This window comes from Rhynchophorus ferrugineus, unplaced genomic scaffold (assembly GCF_030347505.1).
Source record: "Rhynchophorus ferrugineus isolate W39M unplaced genomic scaffold, kcgeb_rfMv2 rfM8, whole genome shotgun sequence".
NCBI lineage: Eukaryota > Metazoa > Arthropoda > Insecta > Coleoptera > Curculionidae > Rhynchophorus > Rhynchophorus ferrugineus.
The window spans coordinates 28,849,805-28,873,937 of NW_027472587.1; the positions used below are offsets into that span (position 1 = coordinate 28,849,805).

A 24,133-nucleotide genomic window follows, 5' to 3' on the forward strand; every position below is an offset into this window, starting at 1 on the left:
ATATGCAACGAATGTTGATTTAAAATGAGCCCAAAAAACCTTTAGAGTTAAAAGATTCCTCGAAAACTGACAAATTGAAACTGTAGCAGAATCTGATCGGTGTTTATCAGCCAGGGATTTTAATTTCGTGAATATTAGAACAGAAATACGCGAATATATGTCAGTGAACTGTACTAATCGGTTTCCGTTTCTCCAGGATGATCTCGACGTACCTCGTCCATCACGGATACAGCAACACCGCGGAGGCCTTCGCCCAGATAACGAACCAGACGTTCACCGAGGACCTACACTCGATCAAGAACCGCCAAAGTAAGTTCCCGATTCGGATCTCGACCTCTCGAACCGCCTAAACATCCTTTCTTCCCGTTCCAGAGATACAGAAGCTGGTTTTATCCGGCAGAATGGGAGAAGCTATCGAGAAAACCAGCAAGCTGTATCCGGGCCTATTGGAGAACAATCAGAATCTCCTGTTTATGTTGAAGGTATAATTGCTGATGGCGATTAGCCTTTCGTTCTGTTCGGTGGTACATGGGAGCTCTTTTTTTTTAGTGTCGCCAGTTTGTAGAGATGGTGAATGGTTCGGACATTGAGGTGTGTCATCGAAAGTGCGGCACCAGTAGCTTAACAACACCAAGATCGGGCAGTCCCGTACAAACCTCAGTGATACAATCGACCAAAGCCTTTTGCAGCAATAAAAGCAACAGTAAATCCAGCGTAAGTATCATGTTTAATATACAGCGCCTTTAGATGTTGCAAAAACTTTAATTGTTCAAAAATTGTGCGAAAAAGTGTATTGTAAACTGACACCAGAGGTTTACAATGGCAAAATTAATATTCAGTTCTAAAACATTGGTTTGATTATAAACCATATTATTGGTAACAAACATAAACTCACAATCATCTAATAGGTCAATTGAAAAGTCACCGGCCTGACACATTGATGGTCCTATTAGAATTAAATCCATATGTTTTTTAGCTAGCCCTAACACTCAAAAGATGCGTGTATAAATTTGACAGTTGTCGGATCATTAGTTTGTGAATTATAGCATTTTAAGTGAAGCAACTTTTGTTATTGTGAAAAAATGGATAAAAAGGAATTTCGCGTGATGGTAAAATATTGTTTTTTGAAAGGAAAAAATACAGTTAAAGCAAGAACTTGACTTGATGCCGAGTTTCCGGACACTGCCCCAGGAAAATCAACCATCAAGGATTGGTATGTTAAGTTTAGACGTGGTGAAATGAGCACCGAAGACGGTGAAAACAGTTGACGCCCAAAAGAGGTTGTTACCGACGAAAACATTTAAAAAATCATCAAAATGGTTTTGAATGGCCGTAAATTGAAACTGAATAAATTAGCAGACACTCTAAAGATATCAACTGAACTACAGGTTACATCATATCGTTCACGAATATTTAGGTATAAGAAAGCTATTCTCACTTTTGACCAAAAAGAACGACGAGTTGATGATTCGGAGCTTCACTCCAAAGTCCAATCGACAGTCATCCTAGTGGACTGCACACGATGAACCCGCTCCAAAGCGTGGCAAAACGCAACAGTCGGCTGGCAAGGTTATGGCGTCTGTATTTTGGGAACCTCATGGAATAATTTACATTTACTACCTTGAAAAAGGAAGGACCATCAATAGCGACTATTACATAGCTTTATTAGATTGTTTGAAGAACGAAATCGCCGAAAAATGGCCGCATTTAAGTGCTGTTTCACCAATACAATGCATCGTGTGAAAAATCCATGAATTGGGCTTCGAAGTGCTCCCTCATCCACCGTATTCTCTAGATCTGGCCCCAGTGACTATTTCCTGTTCTCAGATCTAAAAAGAATGCTCGCTTGGAAGGAATTTTCGTCGAATGAAGAGGTGATTGCCGAAACTGAGGCCTATTTTGAAGCAAAGGACAAATTGTACTAAAAAAATGGCATCGAAAAGTTGGAGGGTCGCTATAATCAGTGTATCTAATCTAATCAGTGTAAACTAATTCAGCCAAAAAAATGTGTTTTGCTATGGTAGGCCGAGGACTTTTCAATTGACCTGTTATTTAATATTGATGTTTGCCTAAAGAACTTACCTACAGTTAAAACTCCAGAATGACTCGTTACAAACACTCAAAAAACAAAAAGAAACAAAATATACCACATGTAGACGCATATTAGACAGTCACAAGCGCAGCCAAAACAACATTAGTTGTAGAAAAATATATCAACGAATACTTTTCTACAAAATTTGAAAATTTTGAAAATACCCTCCAACTATTTCCGTCCATTTTGCCCACTCTAACCAAAACATAGAGTACCTTTTTTAAACCTTTGGACTGTGTAAAAATCATTAATATCTCTCTTTTGGATTAGTTACGTCCCAATATCTGCGGTTTTGCTTGTTTACATAACTTTTTAAATGAAAATGGGCTTCGTCATTTAGATTACATTCAACAAAAGTTTGTCTTATAATGTAATCATTTTTAACCAATCAAGTTTGAACTAATTGAATTTTGAAAGAATCGAAATGTTTTAACATTTTTTTTGGTGTTAAATTAATGAATATTTACATAGAGAACTCTCCCTAACTTTGCCAATGGATACTAAAATTCCCAATGAAATATCTGGATTGTACTATGATATAGTGCAGATATGTGAATGCGGTAAATCATGCTATCTATTAAGTCTCTAAAATAGTATATAGTCCTTCTTCCTCGTAAATACAATCTGATTATCAATCAAATAATTACGCGCCGTCAGGCAATCCACCGATATATACGAGCTTCCAATAATTTTCCTAAGTAATGTGGAGCATAATTTAACATAAATTATTTGAATTAGTCAGATTGTCACAAATTTTTCAAAATACATTTTTAGCCTCACCAAATCATAATAATTTTATAGATATGGTGTACAATGATTCATCCTGCTTAAGTTATATTTGGTTTCTATTATGTTTTTAACCATTATCAACACAGTATTGGAGTAACACATATTTAAAATATTTCCTTTTACATAAATTTTAGATTTTCATTTACATTTAACTTTGTTTTAGTTGTGATTTAGTTTTGTTTATGTAAGGTTTTTATATCAATTGTATATACTGTGTAAATGTTTTAATGGTTTACATATTATCCTTTTTGTTACAGGTAGAAGAAATGAACCAAACCAATACATCTCATAATGGCAACTGTACCACCACATCACTCATTCAAAATGATGACAATCGTATGGAGGTCGACAACAATGATGACTGCGTCGATGGTCAAAACTGCCCAAATATCATGGAATGTCCAAATATACCAGTAAGCATATTAAAACTTACTTTCTATAGAATGAAACTAGCTGAGTCTGGATTAAGGAAATTATTTTTTATTTGAAAGATCCGTGAATACCATTATGTATAGAATATAATATAGGTCAGATATCCGCCGGGCTTTCATACTCTGACCGACTCAATTTCCAATGACTCCGCTCTAGATCCGGATATGTTGACTTTAAGGGTAGTTCCAAAACTGAAGAAAAAGCCTAGTAAGGTTAAATCGAATGATCCTGGTGGTCAATTAACACTACCTCCGCGGAAAATACCCATACCTCCCAAATCGTTCGTGCAGCTCCATTCTGCTGAACCCACAATTCGTCTATGTCCATATCATTCATTTTAGGCCAAAAGAAATCGGTTATTATCATTGTGTGGTGCTCGTTGTTGGTGATGGCTATGCCAGCGTCGTTTCTGAAAAAAATATGGGCCAAAAGCCAAAATCCTCATCAAACAGTAATTATTTCTAGATGAATTACCTTCCGACGAACCTCGTATAGAATTAATCCGGCCATTATCCATTATCTATATATAGTAATTATGCTTGTCATTATATCCATTCATACTGATATGCTCTTCGTCGCTAAAGATGATTTTCGATTAACAATGACCTCAATTGTTCCATATTCCATGATGATTTAGCATCAGTGATTGAATAATAAACAAGAGAGTTAATAAACGCCGCCAAAATAATATGGACGTCACAGCCTGGCAACATTGAATCTAAAAATTACTATTTATTTCAATTGTTTGTTTAATATTTTTGTTTTTATTTACTTTTTGTTTAATATTTACATTCCACTAACTAGTTAATAAGCCCTTAAAATCGTTAAAAACATCCAAATTCGCCGTAAGAGCAGGATATTGAATGTTTCTTTTTATCTACTTTATCCTTTAATTATCATCTATACTAATTAGTTAACTATTTAAAGCTTAGTTACTAACAATATTAGGTTCAGTATACTGAAAATTCTAGTAGAGTAAAAAAACTGTCTACAAGTTTATAGAATATCAAACCAGTCTTTTTATCAATTAATTATCTTTATAAATGACGGTTATTAATTATCCACATTTTGCTTTATTTTCCTCGTTTGTTTTCAACTTATACAATTTGTAAATTCATTTTTAATATCGATATAAAGGATCACGAATTCGCAGTATAATTAGTATAATTGACAATGTATTGACAAATATGAAATAATTGTTAAGGTGTTATAGGACTTTTCAATAAGTATGGGTCAATGTTGAAAGCTGTGTGTTGAGATCTGTTAAGGACATGTTTTTTATTTAAAAGATCCATGTATATAATTATATATGGAATATTAAAACTTTCAAATATCTGCCACAACCGCAACAAATCTAGTTTCAATTTTCAATTACTCTGACGCAAAGATCTGCCTGAATTTAGGCAATGGCAGTGAGATATATTGACTTCTACCAGAGTCAAATCACACAACCGTTGGGATTATCTAATGTCACCCCTGTAGGAGATGACTATTCTTTCAAATTATTCTTACAAAATGTCCATTGTAGTGTATGTGTGGTTGGCATTGTTCCACATATGGCAATCCGACTCGTCTTTGTTGAAAAACCTTATAATTAAATAATTGGTGTTAATTAATTGAGAGAATAAAATGTAAAATTTCTTTCCAGGACTGCCAAAACGGAAAGGATTATCAGAACGGTAAGGATTCGTGTTCAAATGGTAAAGACTCATTAAATGGATACCAAAATGGTGATAGTCACTGTAATAGTAGCGGCGACGTACAAAGTAATTGTTTTGACCATGAAGATGACATGGGTAAGTAGCAACTTACTCAGTTCTGGACGATTATTGTAGACAGCAATTTGTTAGTGATGTTGCTAGAAACACCCACTCTGTCATACCCTACATAGTTACAGAAGTTATTAGGATAATGATTACTTGTCATCTGTGTAGTAGAAGATATATTCAAGGTCGCATATTCATATAATACAAGGCAATTTTCAACTGTGCAGGATTAAATTCACTGTACAACAGTTGTACAAAATGCAATATATGCAATACATGTGACCAATAGAACACCTATTATAAATTAATTCTAATAATGCACCCGTCCAAAATGGAACCAAACAGATCAATTAAATGATGTTCCAGAATAAAAGGTTAGATGCATAGTGTGCACCCTTATACATTCAGGACTAAGAAAACTCCTTCACCATTTTTGGAATGTTAAAGCCATTGAACTCCTTGATTTTATTGACTATACCTAGTTTTAGCTTTATAACACATGTGCTGAAAAGTCCCGGGACTAATAACACATTATTGCATTCACCACTTTTCAGTTTGTACTAACCTTCAAAAGAAATCTGTTATAATTTTATGATATTCTACTCATACATTTGTGAGTGACTTCTTTTGTTTTTTTCAAAAGAATAGATCAAAAACAATTTTGTGGTTATTTTTACACTGTTACTTGATAAGAAAAAATACAGTTCAGACGAAGCAATGGCTTGAACGCCGAAAAGTATTATAAGGACTTAGCTTCATCAGAAAGAACAATTAAACGTTGGTTTGCTGACTTCAAACATGGTAACACCAGAAAACATCAAAAAAATCCACCAAATCGTTTTGAATGATCAAAAAGTTAAGTAGCGTGAGTTAGCTAACATCGTAAACATATCAAAAGAAAGTGTTGAAAGAACGTGTTGGTTTCATATTGCATGAGCATTTGAATATGAGAAAGCTCTGTTCAAAGTGGATGCAGCGTTTTTCAATACCGATGCAGCGATGCAGAATTTTCAATACCTTTTCTTTATAATCTAAATCTTTCGTGGAAACCAGTGCAATGTTTTTAGTATTATTATTATATTTTTATTATATTATTTATCATTATAGAAAACATTTAAAAAAGCTTTTAACATGAATAATTTTTTATAGCACAGATTTATGTTAGATAGTTTTTTGAATGGTGATATTTTAAATATATGTTAATAATATATTAATAATTTTACATGACAATTTAGATATCAGATATATTGCTTAAAGTAGGAAAGTAATATGTTACAGTGTTTATTCATAGTCGGTCAAAACCAGCAAAAATATGTTTGCATGTTACGTGATTATATAAGAGGGATACCTAGGAAATAAAATGGCAGTTTAGCTATTAGAATGAATAAATCAGAAGTATTTACGGGTTTTTAAAATTTTTAAAAATGTAAACGCTATTTAACAAAATTTAGTTCAACTATATAAAATTAAGAAAAAAGGATTACTTTTTAATATACCGAGTATTGAGTGACTAGATCGCTACAATAAATAAATGAGATGGGAACTTACTGAACAAAAAACCGAACAGTGAATTCAGGCCATCATAATTAGTGAAAGCTTTACTATTCAAAGAGTTTTACAAATTTCAAAATAAACGTTCAATTAAGCGCTGTCAGGCAGGCAATCCACCAATATATACGATGCTTTTAGCTTCCAATAATTTTCCTAAGTAATGTGGAGCATAATTTTAACACATTATTTGAATTAGTCAGATTGTCATAAATTTTTTTGAAATACATTTTTAGCCTCACCAAATCATAATAATTTTATAGATATGGTTTACAATGATTCATCCTGCTTAAGTTATATTTGGTTTCTATTATATTTTTAACCATCTTATTTTTATAACATAGTACCATAGTTATACATAACCTAACACATAGATGGCGCTAGTTTTATTGCATTCGCCACTTTTTCAGTTTGTACTAACCTTCAAAAGAAAGCTGTTAAAATTTCATGATATTATACTCATACATTTGCGAGTGGGACTTCTTTTGTTATTTTCAAAGCAATGGATCAAAAACAATTTCGTGGTTATTTTTACATCGCTTCTTAATGGGAAAAAATACTGTTCAGGCGAAGCAATGGCTTGAACGTCGAAATGTGTTATAAGGACTTCGCTCCATCAGAAATAAGAATAAAACGTTAGTTTGCTGACTTCAAACGTGGTCGTTGAGACACCGATGATGCAGAACGCACTGGGCGTCCAATTGAAGTGGTAACATCAGAAAACATCAAAAAAATCCACCAAATCGTTTTGAATGATCAAAAAGTGAAGTTGCGTGAGTTAGCTAACATCGTAACGATATCAAAAGAAAGGGTTGGTTTTATATTGCATGAGCATTTGACTATGGGAAAGCTCTGTTCAAAGTGGGTGCAGCGTTTGCTGACTGTTGACCAAAAACAAGAACGTATTGATTCATGGATCCATCACTTCACTTCGGAATCAAAACCATCGTCATCTGAGTGGACAGCAACTGGTGACAGGCCTATTTTGAGGCAAAAAATAAATCGTCCTACAAAAGTGGTATTGAAATGTTAGAGCGGCGTTGGATTGATTGTGTGGCTCTTGATGGAGATTACGTTGATGAATAGCCAATTATGAACAAAAAGAAAACCGTTTCTTTCTTACGCCCGGGACTTTTCAGCCCATTTGTTACCATTAGATTAGTTGAACATTTCTCATTGGATAATTCTGAGCATATTATAATAATGATGTGGTCTTATTATGAATAAAAGATAAAACTATTTCGGTGCTGCTAGTCAATATTGAAATAGTTGTTAATTGTAGTTGATTTTTGTTTCAGATGTTGATGTCCCAGTATGCAGAAAATCGTGTTCAAAGCCAGCGGTAGAAAGAATATTAGAATTTGGTAGAGAGCTATATAGTATGAGTCAAAGGCTTATCACAGACAGAAATACCAGACAAAATAACCAACAAATGTTAGAGGTAACTGTTCAAAACCATTCTGTTTATATAAACTGGGATTTGTATCAGGGTGATTTAATTTTGTTTATATGCAAAAATAGATCAACTGATGTGCTTTTACGTCAATAAGTAAGTTACGACTGAAATAATCCGTCAAGATTTTATATCTAAATATTTTCATTTTCTGTGATCCGTAATAGATGTTTGTATACGATGGTTTTTTGTACTTTTTGAGATTCTTTGATTTATGGTATAATAATTCTTAATTTATTATAAGCAAATAATAATGGTTTAAAGGAATGCTCATGGCTCAAAGAACACTCGACAATATCGTGATAAATTAGTTTATATTTTTTATTATTGTTGTTTTTAGGATGCATTTAGTCTATTAGCATATTCAAATCCATGGGCTAGTCCAGTTGGATGGCAATTAGAGCCAGCGCAACGAGAAGCTGTATGTGCTTCGTTAAATTCTGCCATTTTAGGTAGGTTACTATTTACTTGTTTTTAATGTTTAAATACAAAACATCAATTTCCTTCAAAATCACTGCAAATTAATCGTTATTAATTTAATATATATATATATATATATATATATATATATATATATATATATATATATATATATATATATATATATATATATATATATATATATATATTTGCTAACGTACAAAAAGTAAACACGTTATAACACAAAATGTTGGCTGTTAGAAATTTTTTACCTATTCTCCGATGTTGGATTTCCGAAAATTCCAGACAAAAACTAAAATAAATAATAATCTATGGAGAGATGTCTAGACTACCGGATCAGGTCTCCCTTTGTCCGTCTAATAGTTTAATATACCCACTTATTCAATTTAAATAATATTTTTGTAGAACATATCTTAATGCAACACCACGATATCCATTGACTAAGGTCAAGTTATTAAAACAGCTAACAAAAGAACAAATAACTTCATGTTCAATATATAATTTCAAGAAAATTGAAATAAAATATTTTGATGATGATGATTGACAGGATGAATATCTCATATTGCAAGGCAACTATTTATTTATTTTGCAATAATTGACATATATATAAAACCAGGAAAACGTTACAGTACATTTAACTTTCTATCCAGTCTTTTTATGAGCAAATTTTCTGTATAATTTCAAAACTTTACAGAGGTAAACAAGAAGTGTATATTGTTTAAATCATCTTTTAAACATCTGCTACAAGCAACAGAATGGACTGACATCGTAAAATTGTTCAGTGTTTCAAATCCTTAAATTTAAATGGAGATTGGAAATAATTAAATGCAATTTCTGGCATTAATTTTATATGTTGCGTAAACTAGTATAGTTTGCCTTTTTTTTATCTCGATAACGTTGTTCAACAGTATTAGAATCCCATTAAAAATTACTTTCTGATCTCTGGTCTACACTGTGTGGTAAAGTCTCCATTCCAATACTTCCAATGTTTTCGCTTTATCATGAGGTAACCAAACACTTTTTTGTTCATTTCAAACCACAATCACAAGCATCAACACAGACAAAATAAAACTTGGGTGTCACCAAATTGTCATTTTTTTATGTACTGTCCAAACCTTTTTTTTTTATTTAATAGCTATGCTAATTGTTAATTATTATTTTTTATGCAAAATAAATATATAAATAAAAAAATGTATTAAGATATAAATTAAGTGAGCTTCAATAAGATACAGTTTAAAATCTTGGATTTCTTTTTCATACACCTAGTATATTGTGTATGTATAATGGACAGGGAATGTAAAGTTTTGACTCTACGACTAATTGGTTTACCTCAACCCCCAAGATTTTTTGTAATTTATCTTTACATTGTGAAGGTGGTTTACCATTTTCTTCTGCATATAATCAGTGCCATTTTTTTAGAAATATTTGATTATCTTACATTTAAAAACTTGTAGTTATGCTACTAATCCTCAGAGCTGCTTCAGACAATGTTTACCGAGTTATATCAATATCTGGATGTTATTTATTATGAACATACTATTTTGGCGTAATTTAAGTCAATAAAAAATGGCAAACAAAAAACTTCCAAACAGGTATAATCCCTTAACATATCATTGGATCACCAGATCAATCATAGGAGACCTTAAGTTGAGGCAGCTTTGTACGCAGACGACACTGCTTACTTTGCCTCTTCAAGAGTAGCACCTCATATCCAAGGCATACTTCATAAACAACCTGATGAGACGGTCCAATAATTAGATTTCTAGTCGTTACAAGTCAAGGCCGTATTCTTCCACAAGAAACGTTTTGCGCCAATCATATCGCGTCTTAATATCGAGAATGCCCAAATTCCGTGGTTAGAAGAAGCCTATCTTAGTCTTCTCTTCGATCGTAAGTTTAGCTGCAATTCCCAGATTCAAAGATCCCTCCAGAAAGGTCAAGGTATTGTTAATCTACTGTTCCCGCTCATCAACCGGGTCAGCAGGCTTCCTCTTTCAATAAAATTTCTCCTGTACAAGATGCTGGTTCGATCAGTCGTTCTATACGGCTCCAGTGTCTATCTCAAATACGTCACACTTAGTCAGGTGGAACGTGTTCAAGTTTTTTCAAAACGAAATTCTCAGGTGAATAATAAATGCCCCCTGATTCGTCAGGAATAATCAAATTCATAGAGAAACAGATGTCTCCCAAGTTCACGATTTTATATCCGAGCGCTATTCAAAATATTACCCCATTATAATAATAGATATGACTCATTCATCCTGACCAATAACTCATCCGGCTCTTTGTGGCCTTATTCTATCGCAGCCGACACTACCCCGTCATGTACTCTTACCCTCAATCGTCTCGGCCTTTTCCGTCAAGCAATTAATTTAGGAACCGCATTAATTTAGGAGTTGCATGGTATGATAACGACGCCTAGAGGCAGCCTCTACATAACCAGTCCACTCACTTATTTCTGCTGGTGTAAGCGCGACCAGGTATGCGTAACAGGATTTCCGTGCCTGGTTTCGGGCTAAAAAAATTGGATGAACTGTAGTGGATAAATACTAGTTTTATTTATGTTCGGTCCAGTAAATCATTTTAATTATAAAATTTTAACATGAAAACACATTAATTATTACTGATAAATGTTCTAATATAAATTTTGTTCTAGAATCAAACAATAAACCTCGAAAACCTCCGTTAGAGGTGGCGGTAGCCCACGCCACCGAGCTCATACGCCTCATGTCGCGCGCGGGACTGGGCCTGTGCGCTTTTGCGTCCGTGGACGACATCATCAGGGAGGACCAGTGACACGGGGGTGGAGCCCCACGCGGGTGCTCGTACGGTCGGTAGAGGGCGTCCGCCGTATCGTCCGCCGCCACTACCACCACCGCTCCTCTATCGGGAAGAGGTCGTCCGAAAATCGATTCGCTGACTGCCATCCTCTTTTGGTTGAGACAAAGGGGGCTTTTCCTGTTCCCTCGCGAGCGAAACGTCCAGGGGGTTGTCGCCAGTTCTTGAGACGGACGAAAAACCTTAGATGTCGGTTCGGTCGAGGAACCACAAGCAATAAGCGTGTGTGTTTTTTGTCATATAGGAATATACGGTGCGACCGCGAGTCCTTCGGTTAACTCTTCCGATTCTCGTTTGGGATTCGCCTTTTTAAATAAGCAAATAACAACGAAACACTGACGTTTCTTATTCTGATGGGGCGGGGGGGATTGTGACGTTCGTCCGACTCTCTGCATCTAAGGTTTTTTTCTCCTTTTTGTTGACCCCACTTCTGGTTTTCGCTTCTGCCTTCGGCCCGTAGCTGGGCCAGGAAAACAAGTACTTTGTAAGAGCACATCCGCTAGTTGTCTGGAGTCGTCGTTACGCTGAACAGGACGCGAAGAGTGCTGATGGTTGCTTTAACGGCCAACCAAAGTCTTACTGATGTTCAATTTAACTGCATTTTTCATTGGGTTTAACTTAATTTCAAACCGCCCGGGATCAACCATCCGCCTCTTTCCGCGCGGATATTGCGATGACTTGCACCTAAACATTATTTCGCAAGTACTTTACTTATTACCCGCTTATACATACCACTGTCATCTCATCCATGCATGATTGAAAAAAAAAACAAAAAACTTCTGAAGATTCACAGCAACTAAAATTTTCTCGACCTGAAATAAGTAAAGTACTTTTGGTTAAATATATAGGATAGGATAGAAGTTTATTGGATTTATTGGAAAAGATAACAAACATGTATGTTTTTTGTGTTAGGAGATTTAAGCTTTATAAGGTTAAGGATAGAGATAAAAAACGCGAAAGATTGGAAATGAAATATATTATCGTCACTGACGGGATTCGGCGCGATCACCGGACGAAGGTGAACCGTGGCCGAAGAATTGTTGTTAAAACGTCTTGATGTAGGTGTGTACGTAGAAGAGTTTCTATTCGTGTGTTAGCCGTTACGGGGACTCGAAAGTATGGACGGATGCTTAGGTGCGAGTTGGAAGTTACTCTTATATATTCTGATGTCAACAATGTGATAAACAAACCTTATTTAGAGAGCGAGTCAGTTAATTATTGCGATTTTTTTAAAGAAGCTGGTTTACTTGTATTTTTTTAAACCCCCAGTTCATTTGTGTAAATAGATTTCCTTTTAATGATTGTAAATATGCCTACAGGAGAAATATAACAAGATGGCGTTCTGTTTCAATCGTTAAATCGTTAGTTTAATTGTTTTTCTATATACTGTCTTAATTTGATTTGACTTTTTGGGCGTTTAACAACAAATTATATCGGAGAAAAGTGTATTCTAAGGTGTTTTAATTTAATTGTAGACTTACCATTTTTTAGCGATGAAAACAAGTTGTACATAAAAATATGTTATAATTTATCGATAATAAAAACCGAGAAAATTATTTAACGACGTTTTTTTTATTGTTTTATCCATTTTCCCCCTTCCATTCTGATTACAGTTATTAGTCATTGTTTTATTATTTCAAAATGAATTTCATTGACAGAGGTGATGATGATCCAAATCATAATAAAGAGGATAAAGAAATTGTTAGAAAAAAGACTCTTTTTGAATATTTTCATTTAGATGGCTTGAATCTTTAAGGTCAAGGAAAGCAAATTTGGTAATTTGATCCACTTTGTGTAAATAACAGGTTTTCCTTTAGGCTTATGTGAGTGTTTTCCAGAAAGGGTAAGTGGGTTTAGCAAAATTGTATATTTTTTACATGGGCTGAAAAGTTCCTGGCCTAACACATAGAGGGCGCCAGTTTTATTGCATTCACAGCTTTTTCATTCAATACTAATTGTCAAAGGAAAGCTGTTAAAATTTCATGATATTCTACTCATATGTTTGTAAGTTATTGTGCTAAGAGTGACGCTACTTTTGTTATTTTCAAAACAATGGACAAAAATATCGTTCAAGCGAAACAATGGCTTGAAAAGTGTTATAAGGACTCCTCTGAAACAACAATAAAACGTTGGTTTGCTGGCTTTAAACGTAGTTGTAGAGACACCGATGATGCAGAACGCAGTGGAAGTCCAAATGAGGTGGTAACAAAAGAAACAAAAAAAATCCACAAAATCGTTTTGAATAATCGAAAAGTGAAGTTACATGAGTTAATGTATAGCAAATTAGCACCTCTGATTTCGGGTATATTGAATCAAATATACTGTTATATTTGTTCCAAATAATAGAGGATTATTATTATAAATATCTTATCATTTTAACGAAAAACAAGGTTTTTAACGATCCATAAAATTACCGGGCTGTAAGAAACGTTGTTTGATCTCCTAAAACCCTATACTACTTAGCAAACTAAAAATTGAAAAGTATTGAGAACGAAAACTATTAACGATATATATGTAATTTTAGATGAAGCTTGAAAATTTACCATCAATTATCATTAGCATTCGATTATCAATGCAACAGCTATTAGGCCTTATACTGTTACCAGATGGTGGAATGGTGGATTCAATACTGAGTTACAAACCACCTCGCCACTTTAGCCTTTAAGAAGAATCTTAAGCATCCATTAGAACAGCATAATTAATACAACACATAATGTTTTAAATACATAATAATTTGACAATTATAAAACAAAAGAGTAAGATTTCCAAGTAAATTCGTTATTGCGTTGTTCGTTATTAACTTTAGTAATTGGACAGTGCAATTTATCTTTTATGAGAATAAATAATATATTGGTATTACTTTGGTATTAACGTTTATCTAAGACTATTTTTCAAAACACAGAAAAATTTTTTGATTAATTTTATATCAGCATATAGGCTACTTAACCGAGAGATGTGGGGTTTTTTGGAGTTTGGTCTACACATGAAGTCAGATAAATTAATTCCTCAACAAATATGTTTAAAAAACCACATTAATACAAAATATAATAATACAATTCGTAGACCAGCAAGTCTGATTTTATGGACAATATAGTATCTCATGATTGTTTTACTATATTGTTAATGGAGCTATAAGCTTTTAACTCCTCGATTTTAGCATAATAAGAGCACATCAGTAATTTTGATATGTGTCATACAATTTAATTTTTTGTTGGTGTTCTTTAAAATATTGCTTTTTGTTATGTTTTCTCCATTCTGGCGTTTTAATTATTTGTTACACAATTTTCACAATAACATTGTAAAAATAATTATAACTTGCTTCAATACATTTTTAAGTTGAACCAGCAAATAAAATATTAACAGACACAGACTTAGTCTGCTTTCAGTATGCAGGAACACACAGATAGGAACTTTAATATATTTTTATTATATCATCTAAATAAATTGCTCTTAAAAAATATGAAAAAGAGAAAAGCCGCTTTAGACAACTTTGATTATATCTGCAAGGTGATATGTTGTGCTTTCAATTAGATTGCGGCTTTTTTATATCTGCTATATAATTATTTTTATTTAGTCAATTGAAAAGTCCCCGGCCTGACACATAGATGGCGCTACTAGAATTAAATCCATATGTTTTTTAGTTAGCCCTAACCGTCAAAAGATGCGTCTATAAAATTTGACAGTTGAAGGATCATTAGTTTATGAATTATAGTATTTTCAGTGAAGCAACTTTTGTTATTGTGAAAAAATGGATAAAAAGGAATTTCACGTGTTGATAAAATATTGCTTTTTAAAAGAAAAAAGTACATATAGTTGAAACAATTACTTGGCTTGATGCCAAGTTTCCGGACACTACCCCAGGAAAATCAACCATCAAGGATTGGTATGCTAAGTTCAGAGGTGATGAAATGAGCACCGAAGACAGTGGACGCTCAAAAGAGGTAGAAAGCTCTGTGCAAAGTGGGTGTCGCGCGAGCTCACTTTTGACCAAAAACAACGACGAGTTGATGATTCGGAGTAGTGTTTGAAGATGATCAAGCGTAATAAACCCGAGTTTTTGCGTCGATATGTGACAATGGATGAAACATGGCTCCATCATTTCACTCCGAAGCCCAATTGACACAATCATTCGAGTGGACTGCACACGATGAACCCGTTTCGAAACGTGAGAAAACGCAACAGTCGGCTAGCAAGGTTATCGCGTCTGTATTTTGGGATGCACATGAAATAATTTTCATTGACTATCTTGATAAAGGAAGGACCATCAACAACGACTATTATATAGCGTTATTGGACCGTTTGAAGAACGAAATCGCCGAAAAATGTTTGCATTTGAAGAAAAAGAAAGTGCTGCTTCACCAAGACAATGTACCGTGTCACAAGTCTATGAAAATGATGGCAAAACTGCATGAATGGGGCTTCAAATTGCTTCCTTATCCACCGTATTCTGATCTGCCCTCCAGCGACTATTTCCTGTTCTCAGATCTCAAAAGAATGCTCGCTGGGAATAAATTTTCGTCAAATGAAGAGGTGATCGTCGAAACTGAAGCCTATATTGAAGCAAAGGACAAATCGTATTACAAAAATGGTATCGAAAAGTTTGACGATCGCTATAATCAGTGTATAACCCTTGAAGGGAATTATGTTGAATAAATAAAACTAATTTTGCCAAAAAATATGTGTTACTATGGTAGGCCGGGTACTTTTCAATTAATCTGTTAAGAATATTTTGCTGACTGCGAAGTACAAGTCTTATCAAGGATCTGACATCCTTGCTACTAGCTTAACAACGGCTCTTCATTTGCACTGCAGCTTTTATATCAAAAGTTAATACACGTTAAACCAATGGTTAAATTAAAAAGAAAATTGCAAATTAGAATCTCTAAATTCGTGGATATTGGATCCAGTATACAAAGTTATATTTGTTCCAAATAATAGAGAATCCCTATTATAGAAATCTTACCATATTAAAAAAACAAGGTTTTTAACGATTCATGAAATTACCATGTTATAATAAACAACAAATAATAAAATATTGATGAATTGCAAAGGAATGTGTTCAAATGTTTAAATAATTTAAAGTATTGAGAATAACAACTATTAACGATATGTATATGATTTTAGACGAAGCTTGAAAATTTACCATCAATTATCATTAGCTTTCCATTATCAATGCAACAGCATTAGGCGTTATACTATGTTACGAGATGATGGAATGGTGGATTCAAGACAGTTACAAAACCATTTCGCCACTTTAGCCTTTAAGATGAAGCTTAAGCAACCATTAGAATAGCATAGTTAATACAACACAAAGTCTTAAATAGATAATAATTGGACAATTATGAAATACAATACTAAGATTTTTCAAGTAAGTTCGTTATTGGAAAAAGTTGGTAATTAGACAGGCTATATTATCTCTTATCGGAATAAATAATATATTGATATTAGTTTGATATTAACGTTTGTCTAAGTTTATTTTTAAAAATCGTTTTAATTTTCGATCAGCATATAAGGCATTAAAAAAGGAATAAACAAAGACGCATAATTGTTAGTGATTTATTTAAATACCGTTTCTCTGCAGTTGAATGTATATTTTACGTAATATTACATAGATGTCGCCCTCATACACTAAGCCACAACAAGAAATATTGTACAAAGTTGTTTATTAAATAAAACAGTTTTGAATATTATTTTGATAACTACGTTAATTATATAGAAGAAAATAGGTATTGTATAAGAAGACAAATCGTAATGACTCGTAAGAGACTGTTTTGATTAAAGCATACTAATTTATTTATGTCATATCATAAGGTGTTTTTTGATCGTTTGAACTTTATCATAGAGAGAAAAAATCTACTACCAACACATCAGTTTAGGTTTACTAACAACCATTCAACAATTGACCAGGGTCCACAGAATAACAAATGTTATTGAAAAAGCCTACGAAAGTAAAAAAGTATGCTCAGCTATATTTTTCACGCCTTCGATGAGGTTTGGCATGTCGAAGGCCTTGTCCATAAACTACAGAAAATGGTACCAAAACAACACATCGAACTACTAAGATCGTACATTACAACCAGAATGTTTAACAAGAAGAAGCTTACTCTACAACAAAATTAGCTAAAGCAGGTGTACCACAAGGAAGGGTGCTGGGGCCAATGCTTTATCTACTCTACACTTGTGATATACCACAGATGGAGATACACAATATTACGATGGCTACATTTGTTGATGACACGGCGATTATAGTTGTAGGAGACAATAATGAAGAAGCCACAAGAAAATTACAACAGGCAAGTGACAATTAAATAATTGGATATAAGCTTGGAAATAAAAATTAACGAAACTAAATCTATGCATGTCCAGTTCACCTACAATCAGAACAAGACTCCATTCTCATGAGAATATTGAAGTATTGCAACTTTTGGTTACCACCAGATCAGGACACAGACTCATAAAAATCAAACAATCTGATCTTGTGTATTGAGGTGCAGGTAATAAAAAATACAGCAGTGACATATATAAACATTATTTCACCAAAGACTGAGATTGGACCGATGGATCCCCTAGTTATATACTTATAGTTAAGTTATCATAAAGACAAATTGTAGGTTAGTAGGAAACGACTAATAACAATGTAATAATTAAATAATTAAAAAAATCAACTTTGCTCATAACGTTTTACTGTGACCCAAAACGTTTGGTCTTCTTCGGTGACTAATTGAATAATAATCGGCCATGTTCTATCAGGGATATGGTCCTCGACTCATCCACACGATCCCCATATCGGAATCGCGCATTGAAACACGGAAATACCGCCTATTCCGCGAAACGCACCGAGAAAAGAAACTTTTCGCGACACCCCGGTCGATGACGGAGCTCCCGTCGGGCCTGCGTCGTGACGGCACACGTCCCTAGGCCGACGGCGACGCCTGCGCCCCGACGCGCTCGTCGTAATCGAGCGGCCGCCGACGTCTAGTGTTCCGGATCTTCGCCGAAACCGCTTCTTGTAAATGTAGCGAATCGCGACCCGCTTGACTATCCACCAGGTGAGATCGTTTGAGCGGATCGTGCGACACGACAGCGTTAGCGTTTGGTGCTGTTCCGTCTCGGAGTGCGTTCTGGCTCGATATTCCGTCGCGATTGACCAGTAAGTAATCACTTCAGTCTCCCTTCAGCCTGCCATGGAGAGGTATTTACCATTTTACGACAAACCACCTTATTCGTCTTAATTGTTGGTCGTTCGCGGTCTCGGGAAGCGTCTTCGGTCGCTCCCTCCTCCTCCTCCTCATCATCCATCGACGAGGAGGACGCTCGAACCTAAAGCCCTACCTATTTCAACAAATGCATCAAGCCCTTTTTCGATAGCGACAACGATAATCGATAAAAACTGTTAGAGCTTCGTTTTTGTCCCGATGTATATTCGATTCATCCCTTCATCACTTAGACCCCTTTTTATTTACTAGATGCTGGACGACTCTCGAGTCTGATAAGACATTACAAGGTCAAGACTCAAGTGCCGTAATACCAACAAATTTACTTTGACGACTTGTAGCTTTGGAATGTTTAAAATTGCTTACCGTGCATGTAACTTATGTTGTCAACTGTAGACCAACCCTCTTTAATTCCCAGTAGAATGAATGATTTACCCGTAGATTTACACTATATTTATTACATTGATATAAAACCATATTCATGTTTATGTATATAAATCAACAATATTTATTAATTTGGACATACAAAATACATAACACAGCTGTACCGTTTGCTCGCTAAATAATCATATTGACAGAAACATATGTGGAATTTAGTAAAACAGCCATATTTTAAGTTAAATATAGGGGAAATTCGTACATTATAACCTAAAAAATAATCTTTTTTGTGTTCCGTGCGGTTTTGAAACAGCTGAACAAATAGAGCAATAACGGTTTTGTAAAAATAAAAAGCACTGACAATTATGAAAATATTTTATTGTTTGTATATTTTATAACAAAATATGTTTACATCAATAAGCCATTTCTCTATAATAATATACAGACCGGTAGTCTATTAGCCCAGTAGATAAATAAGTGTACTAGCAGAAATTACGTACTAATTGAACTGTCATATTTTGATTTGAAAGCTGGGTATAAAAAGATTTTCTTACAGTGTTTCTTAAAAAGACAAAGAAAGCAAATAGCGATAAGTTAAATTTAATAAAACCGTAAGTTAAGTTAACACATTTATAAATAATATATTAGAAAAAAACCACTAGTTGAGCTATTCGTTTTTAATTGAGATAGTTTGTATTTAAAATACTTGATAATATATATTTTATTCCCATAATATTTTATTGTTAGTGAATTTTATAACGAAATATGTTTACATAGCATAGCATTTCTCTATAATAATATGCAAACTGATGATATATTATCTCTGTAAATAAGTGTACTAACGGAAATTACGTACTAATTGAACTGTCATATATGAATTTGAAAGATGGTTATAAAAAGGTATTACAGTGTTTCTCAAAAAGATAAAGAAATTAAGTAGTGAAGAGTTATATTTAATAAAAAAGGTAAGTAAATTAAGTTAGTAAAATTATTGTTGAGATGAGTTTATATTTAGAATATTTGATAATATATGCTTGATTCTGAATTAGTTGATGTTAACAAATAGTACTGGAGTACTGTAAGTTGTTTTAATTGTTCTCGATTCGTGTTAGATTTATGGTTATACATACATATAAATCAACATTATTTATTTATTTGTAAATAGAACTGTAGAAACGTACTAAAAATGTAGCCGGTAGAATTTACTGCTTTAAATTATTATGGAAAACCCGCTGCTGAAAAAATATTTTTAGAGTACTTTTCATTCAACAACTAATGTATACGGAATAAAGTGGTTCCTGTGTATATAGAAATCAATAACGTTTATTTAAATATCTTACATGTTTTGCGAATGAGAGTATTGCTTTAGATAAGACAAAAATAGTTATATTCGTAGTTGTAATACTTTGATTCTTTCATTAAGATTTTTAAGATGTTTCATAGATATATTAATTATATCCATATTCTTAATCCCAATTAAGAATAATAATTATTTATAATGTATGTTCGCTTAATGTTATTTTGACGCATCAAATATTGCAAACGTTATTGGGCTTTTTCTTAGTAAGTTATGTTTTTACATATTAAATGTTTGTTTCTTCAATTTTTATCCTTGTATTTTTTACAATTTGAGACAGCAATTTGCTCTTTATGTGGCTTAATCCCAAATGCTATACCCGGTAAAAAGATTGTAAGATGTCCAGGAATATTGCAGGGCAGTATTTATTTTCTTCGAATATCTTTCGAGTGGTGCTTTTGAAATCGAAGGTGGAAATCTAGTATTGCTATAATTTGTTTAATACGTTTTAACAACAAATAATTGTTTGATAGCGCAGGTAGCAGCGAATTGGGTCTGTAAGATCCAACTTATTCTGCCAATTTGTCAGGGTTAGTCCTTAAGATCAGCAAACTTAAGACATTCCGGAACATGCTTCAGTATCAAAAAGGTGTTGCATATGTATGTCAAAATGATGATTGCTTTTCGTGGCAGCTCTTTCAATAACCCAGATAAAATAAATTCCAGAAGCCTCTTTAGAGTTGAGGTTGTTGTCAATATTTATGGCAACTTCCATTGAAGAAATTATATTTACAGCTACATCGGGCTGATAAACAGGATTTGTAACTATTGTAGATTCTATATCATTCGGTTGGAATACGTCAGCAAAATGCTCAGCGAATCATTCTGATTATTCATCGTTGCCCCATTCATTTTGATCATTTTTAATAGATGGTATTTATGTACTGGAGTACCGACTTACATATTTTCGAAGCAACTCTGTTTATAATATTTAATCTTTTGATTTGTTTTATTACTAATTCTATTAAATATTGTTTTATCTACAGCATTATTTTTTGTAAATTCCCTAATTTCAAGGGGGTAATCTACGTCATATTCTGATTTCTCTCTTCGTGTTAGGGCAACCTCTTTTGCAGCAGACCGAATTTGTTCAATTATATTTCGGGTTTGCTACTCAAGATCGTCTATACTTTTGAGACTTACCTTTAAACTGATTTGTACAATGTGCAAATCATTGCAATCTGTGTCTTTGATTCGCCCTCTGTGTCGCTTCTTAATCATTTTATTTCAATATTAGTACGACCTTAAAAAGAAACACGCAGAATTTATTTTGAAGTATGCTTCGAGTCTACAGGTGTCAGATCGTGGTAATGTCCAAGCTTTGGACCAAACAGAAGAATTTTTTTTATAACATCTTTATTAGATACGCTTAGTACAATCTTAATTTACAATTAATTTACTATTACTTTCCTATGTACTTGGATTAATTAACAAGCAAGACGAGTGCGAGAAAATACATCAGTATGTATTCCTCAATTATAAAATTATAATTATTTATTAATTATTAACTTATAGCTATAGTTTACACTAATATTACACACTTTATATAAGTTCGTATGGTTTTGTTCGTTTCAATCTCCCGACATCCTGCGCGCTGTCCAGCAGTTGTATTGCTTCCACGTTAGTATGATTTAGTAATCTTCTTTCGTTTTCCAAGGTGAAATACTGGATAACTTCGCAAATCCATTTGATTTCCAAGTCATCATGCAGTTCTTCATTGGTTACATAGCGATAGGCATTGGTAATCAATCGAAGAACCTTGTTTTGACAGCGTAGTATGACTAGTTGATTTGAATGTTTAGTGCAACTCCATATTTGCACCCCATAGGTCCAAATTGACTTTATAATTGTATTATAGATCAACCTCTTTGATTTTAGATCAACTTGAGAGTATCTTCCGACTAACCGGTATAGTTGTTTTATTTTGGTTCTAATGTGTTTTGCTTTTTGTCCAACGTGATGCTAAAGAGAAGAATTGGCAAAATAAATGTTCGACATAATTTTAGAAAAGTAAGAATTTCTGTAAAAGTTTGTATTTCATAAGAAAATATATTCAGAAATTATAATATCATATTCAAACAATTTAGATATTTCTTTAGGTCTTTGGGCCAAAAAGGTCTTTAGTATGGAAAATACCTTTTCTATATTCGTACAAAAATCGAGATTTTTTCAACGAACCTAAGATGTAAACGTCGTTTTGTTCTGTGTGAATTTCGACAATTTCTGGTATATGCATTACATATAGTCTATTCAAAGTTTTGTGTAAATACGTCATCAAGATGTTTAATGTATTGCCATTTTCCTTCTCATTTATTCTAGTTGAAAAGAGACACAATACTATCTGATTAGTTCAAACACGTAAACGAATGAGTCTGTCAAAGTCGTCCGGTTCAATGTATAGAACATTCTTGAAAGCAATAGTGATAAGAGATTATAACTCTAACCTATAAACTATGGCTGTATAATTAACTGCAGTTTTTAGATGTACTTTAATGTTAAAATAAATTATATTTGATAACATTTTTGTTCAATTATTTTATTTGGATTAGAATTTTGTTGTCAAAGCCAACCTGAACTAAAATTCAGAGTTGGTGTGGCAACATTGCGACGTTTTGACGTCGTAAATTTAGATGAAGTATGTACAAAATAACTTTGAATAGACTATTCATACGTAATATCACATTTTATATGTTTGTATCGTCAAATTTTGGTTGTATAGTATACGGTTTGTTATATTAAACATCTAGAGAATACAAAAAATTAAATAGGAATAATCTTTGGGATTAGTCGAGTACTTTTGACGATCAAAGAACACTCATCTAGTGGATTTTCTACATGAAAAATAAAGCCGTCTCAGTCTTGCTAACATAGAATAGTAATTATTATAATGGACTGAGGAGAAAGTAATTTCATGTTTTACAAAGCGAAATTATTCATACACATTTCAAACGTCCATCCATGATATCTGTGCCATTTTAATCATTTGATCATTATGAACTTTTGCCACTTTTCTGATAAAACCATAATTTCGTCCCTGTAAAACTGTGTGAAAAACTCGTTGAAGTAATATTTAGAAACCTTTTTTTAATCAATATTAAGATTTTAATTAGTAACAGGTCATTTGAACAGTCTCCGTCCTACCATAGTAAAACACATTTTTTGTTACAGAATTAGTTTTTTTATTCAACATAATTCCCTTCAAGGGTGATACACTGATTATAGCGACCCTCCAACTTTTCGATACCATTTTTGTAGTACGATTTGTCATTTGCTTCAAAATAAGCTTCAATTTCGTCGATTACCTCTTCATTCCACGAAAATTTCTACCCTGCAAACATTCTTTTGAGATCTGAGAACAGAAAATAATCGCTGGGGGCCCGATCTAGAGAATACGGTGGATGACCAAGCAATTCGAAGCCCAATTCATGGATTTTTGACACGGTGCGTTGTTTTGGTGAAGTAGCACTTCCTTTTTCTTCAAATGCGGCCGTTTTTCGGCGCTTTCGTCCTTCAAACAGTCTAATAACGCTAACGTAATAGTCGCTATTGGTGGTCCTTCCTTTTTCAAGGTAGTCAATGAAAATTATTCCATGCGCATTCCAAAATACAGACGCCATAACTTTGCCAGCCGACTATTGCGTTTTTCCACGCTGCGGAGCGAGTTCATCGTGTGCAGTCCACTCGGATGACTGTCGATTGGACTTCGGGGTAAAATGATGGAGCCATGTTTCATCAATTGTCACATATCGACGCAAAAACTCGGGTTTATTACACTTGATCATCTTCAAACACTGTTCCGAATCATCAACTCGTCGTTGTTTTTGG

General features: G+C 33.6%; 2 protein-coding genes across 5 annotated transcripts in view; both read left to right on the top strand.

The window, feature by feature from the left end:
- The window catches only part of RanBPM (Ran-binding protein M), a 72,308-nt gene extending 59,393 nt beyond the window's left edge, over positions 1-12,915 (top strand). The window contains exons 5-12 of one of the 2 annotated variants that reach the window (XM_076411245.1): positions 197-309; positions 373-482; positions 550-714; positions 3,139-3,294; positions 4,962-5,109; positions 7,926-8,068; positions 8,421-8,532; positions 11,178-12,915. In XM_076411245.1, the coding sequence (XP_076267360.1) occupies positions 197-309; positions 373-482; positions 550-714; positions 3,139-3,294; positions 4,962-5,109; positions 7,926-8,068; positions 8,421-8,532; positions 11,178-11,317 (1,087 nt within the window). In that variant the 3' untranslated portion in view covers positions 11,318-12,915. The remainder of the gene's footprint in view (positions 1-196; positions 310-372; positions 483-549; positions 715-3,138; positions 3,295-4,961; positions 5,110-7,925; positions 8,069-8,420; positions 8,533-11,177) is intronic. The other variant, XM_076411246.1, reaches the window with a different exon arrangement.
- A 5,394-nt stretch (positions 12,916-18,309) lies between these two features.
- Galphao (G protein alpha o subunit) overlaps positions 18,310-24,133 on the top strand; it is a 197,213-nt gene continuing 191,389 nt past the window's right edge. The window contains exon 1 of one of the 3 annotated variants that reach the window (XM_076411291.1): positions 18,310-18,509. Coding sequence is in view for 1 of the 3 variants with exons in the window: in XM_076411289.1 (XP_076267404.1) it covers positions 18,544-18,551 (8 nt within the window). In the remaining 2 variants the exon portion in view is untranslated. Of the gene's footprint in view, positions 18,552-19,838; positions 19,917-24,133 lie in introns of those variants that run through there. The other 2 variants (XM_076411289.1, XM_076411292.1) reach the window with 2 other exon arrangements.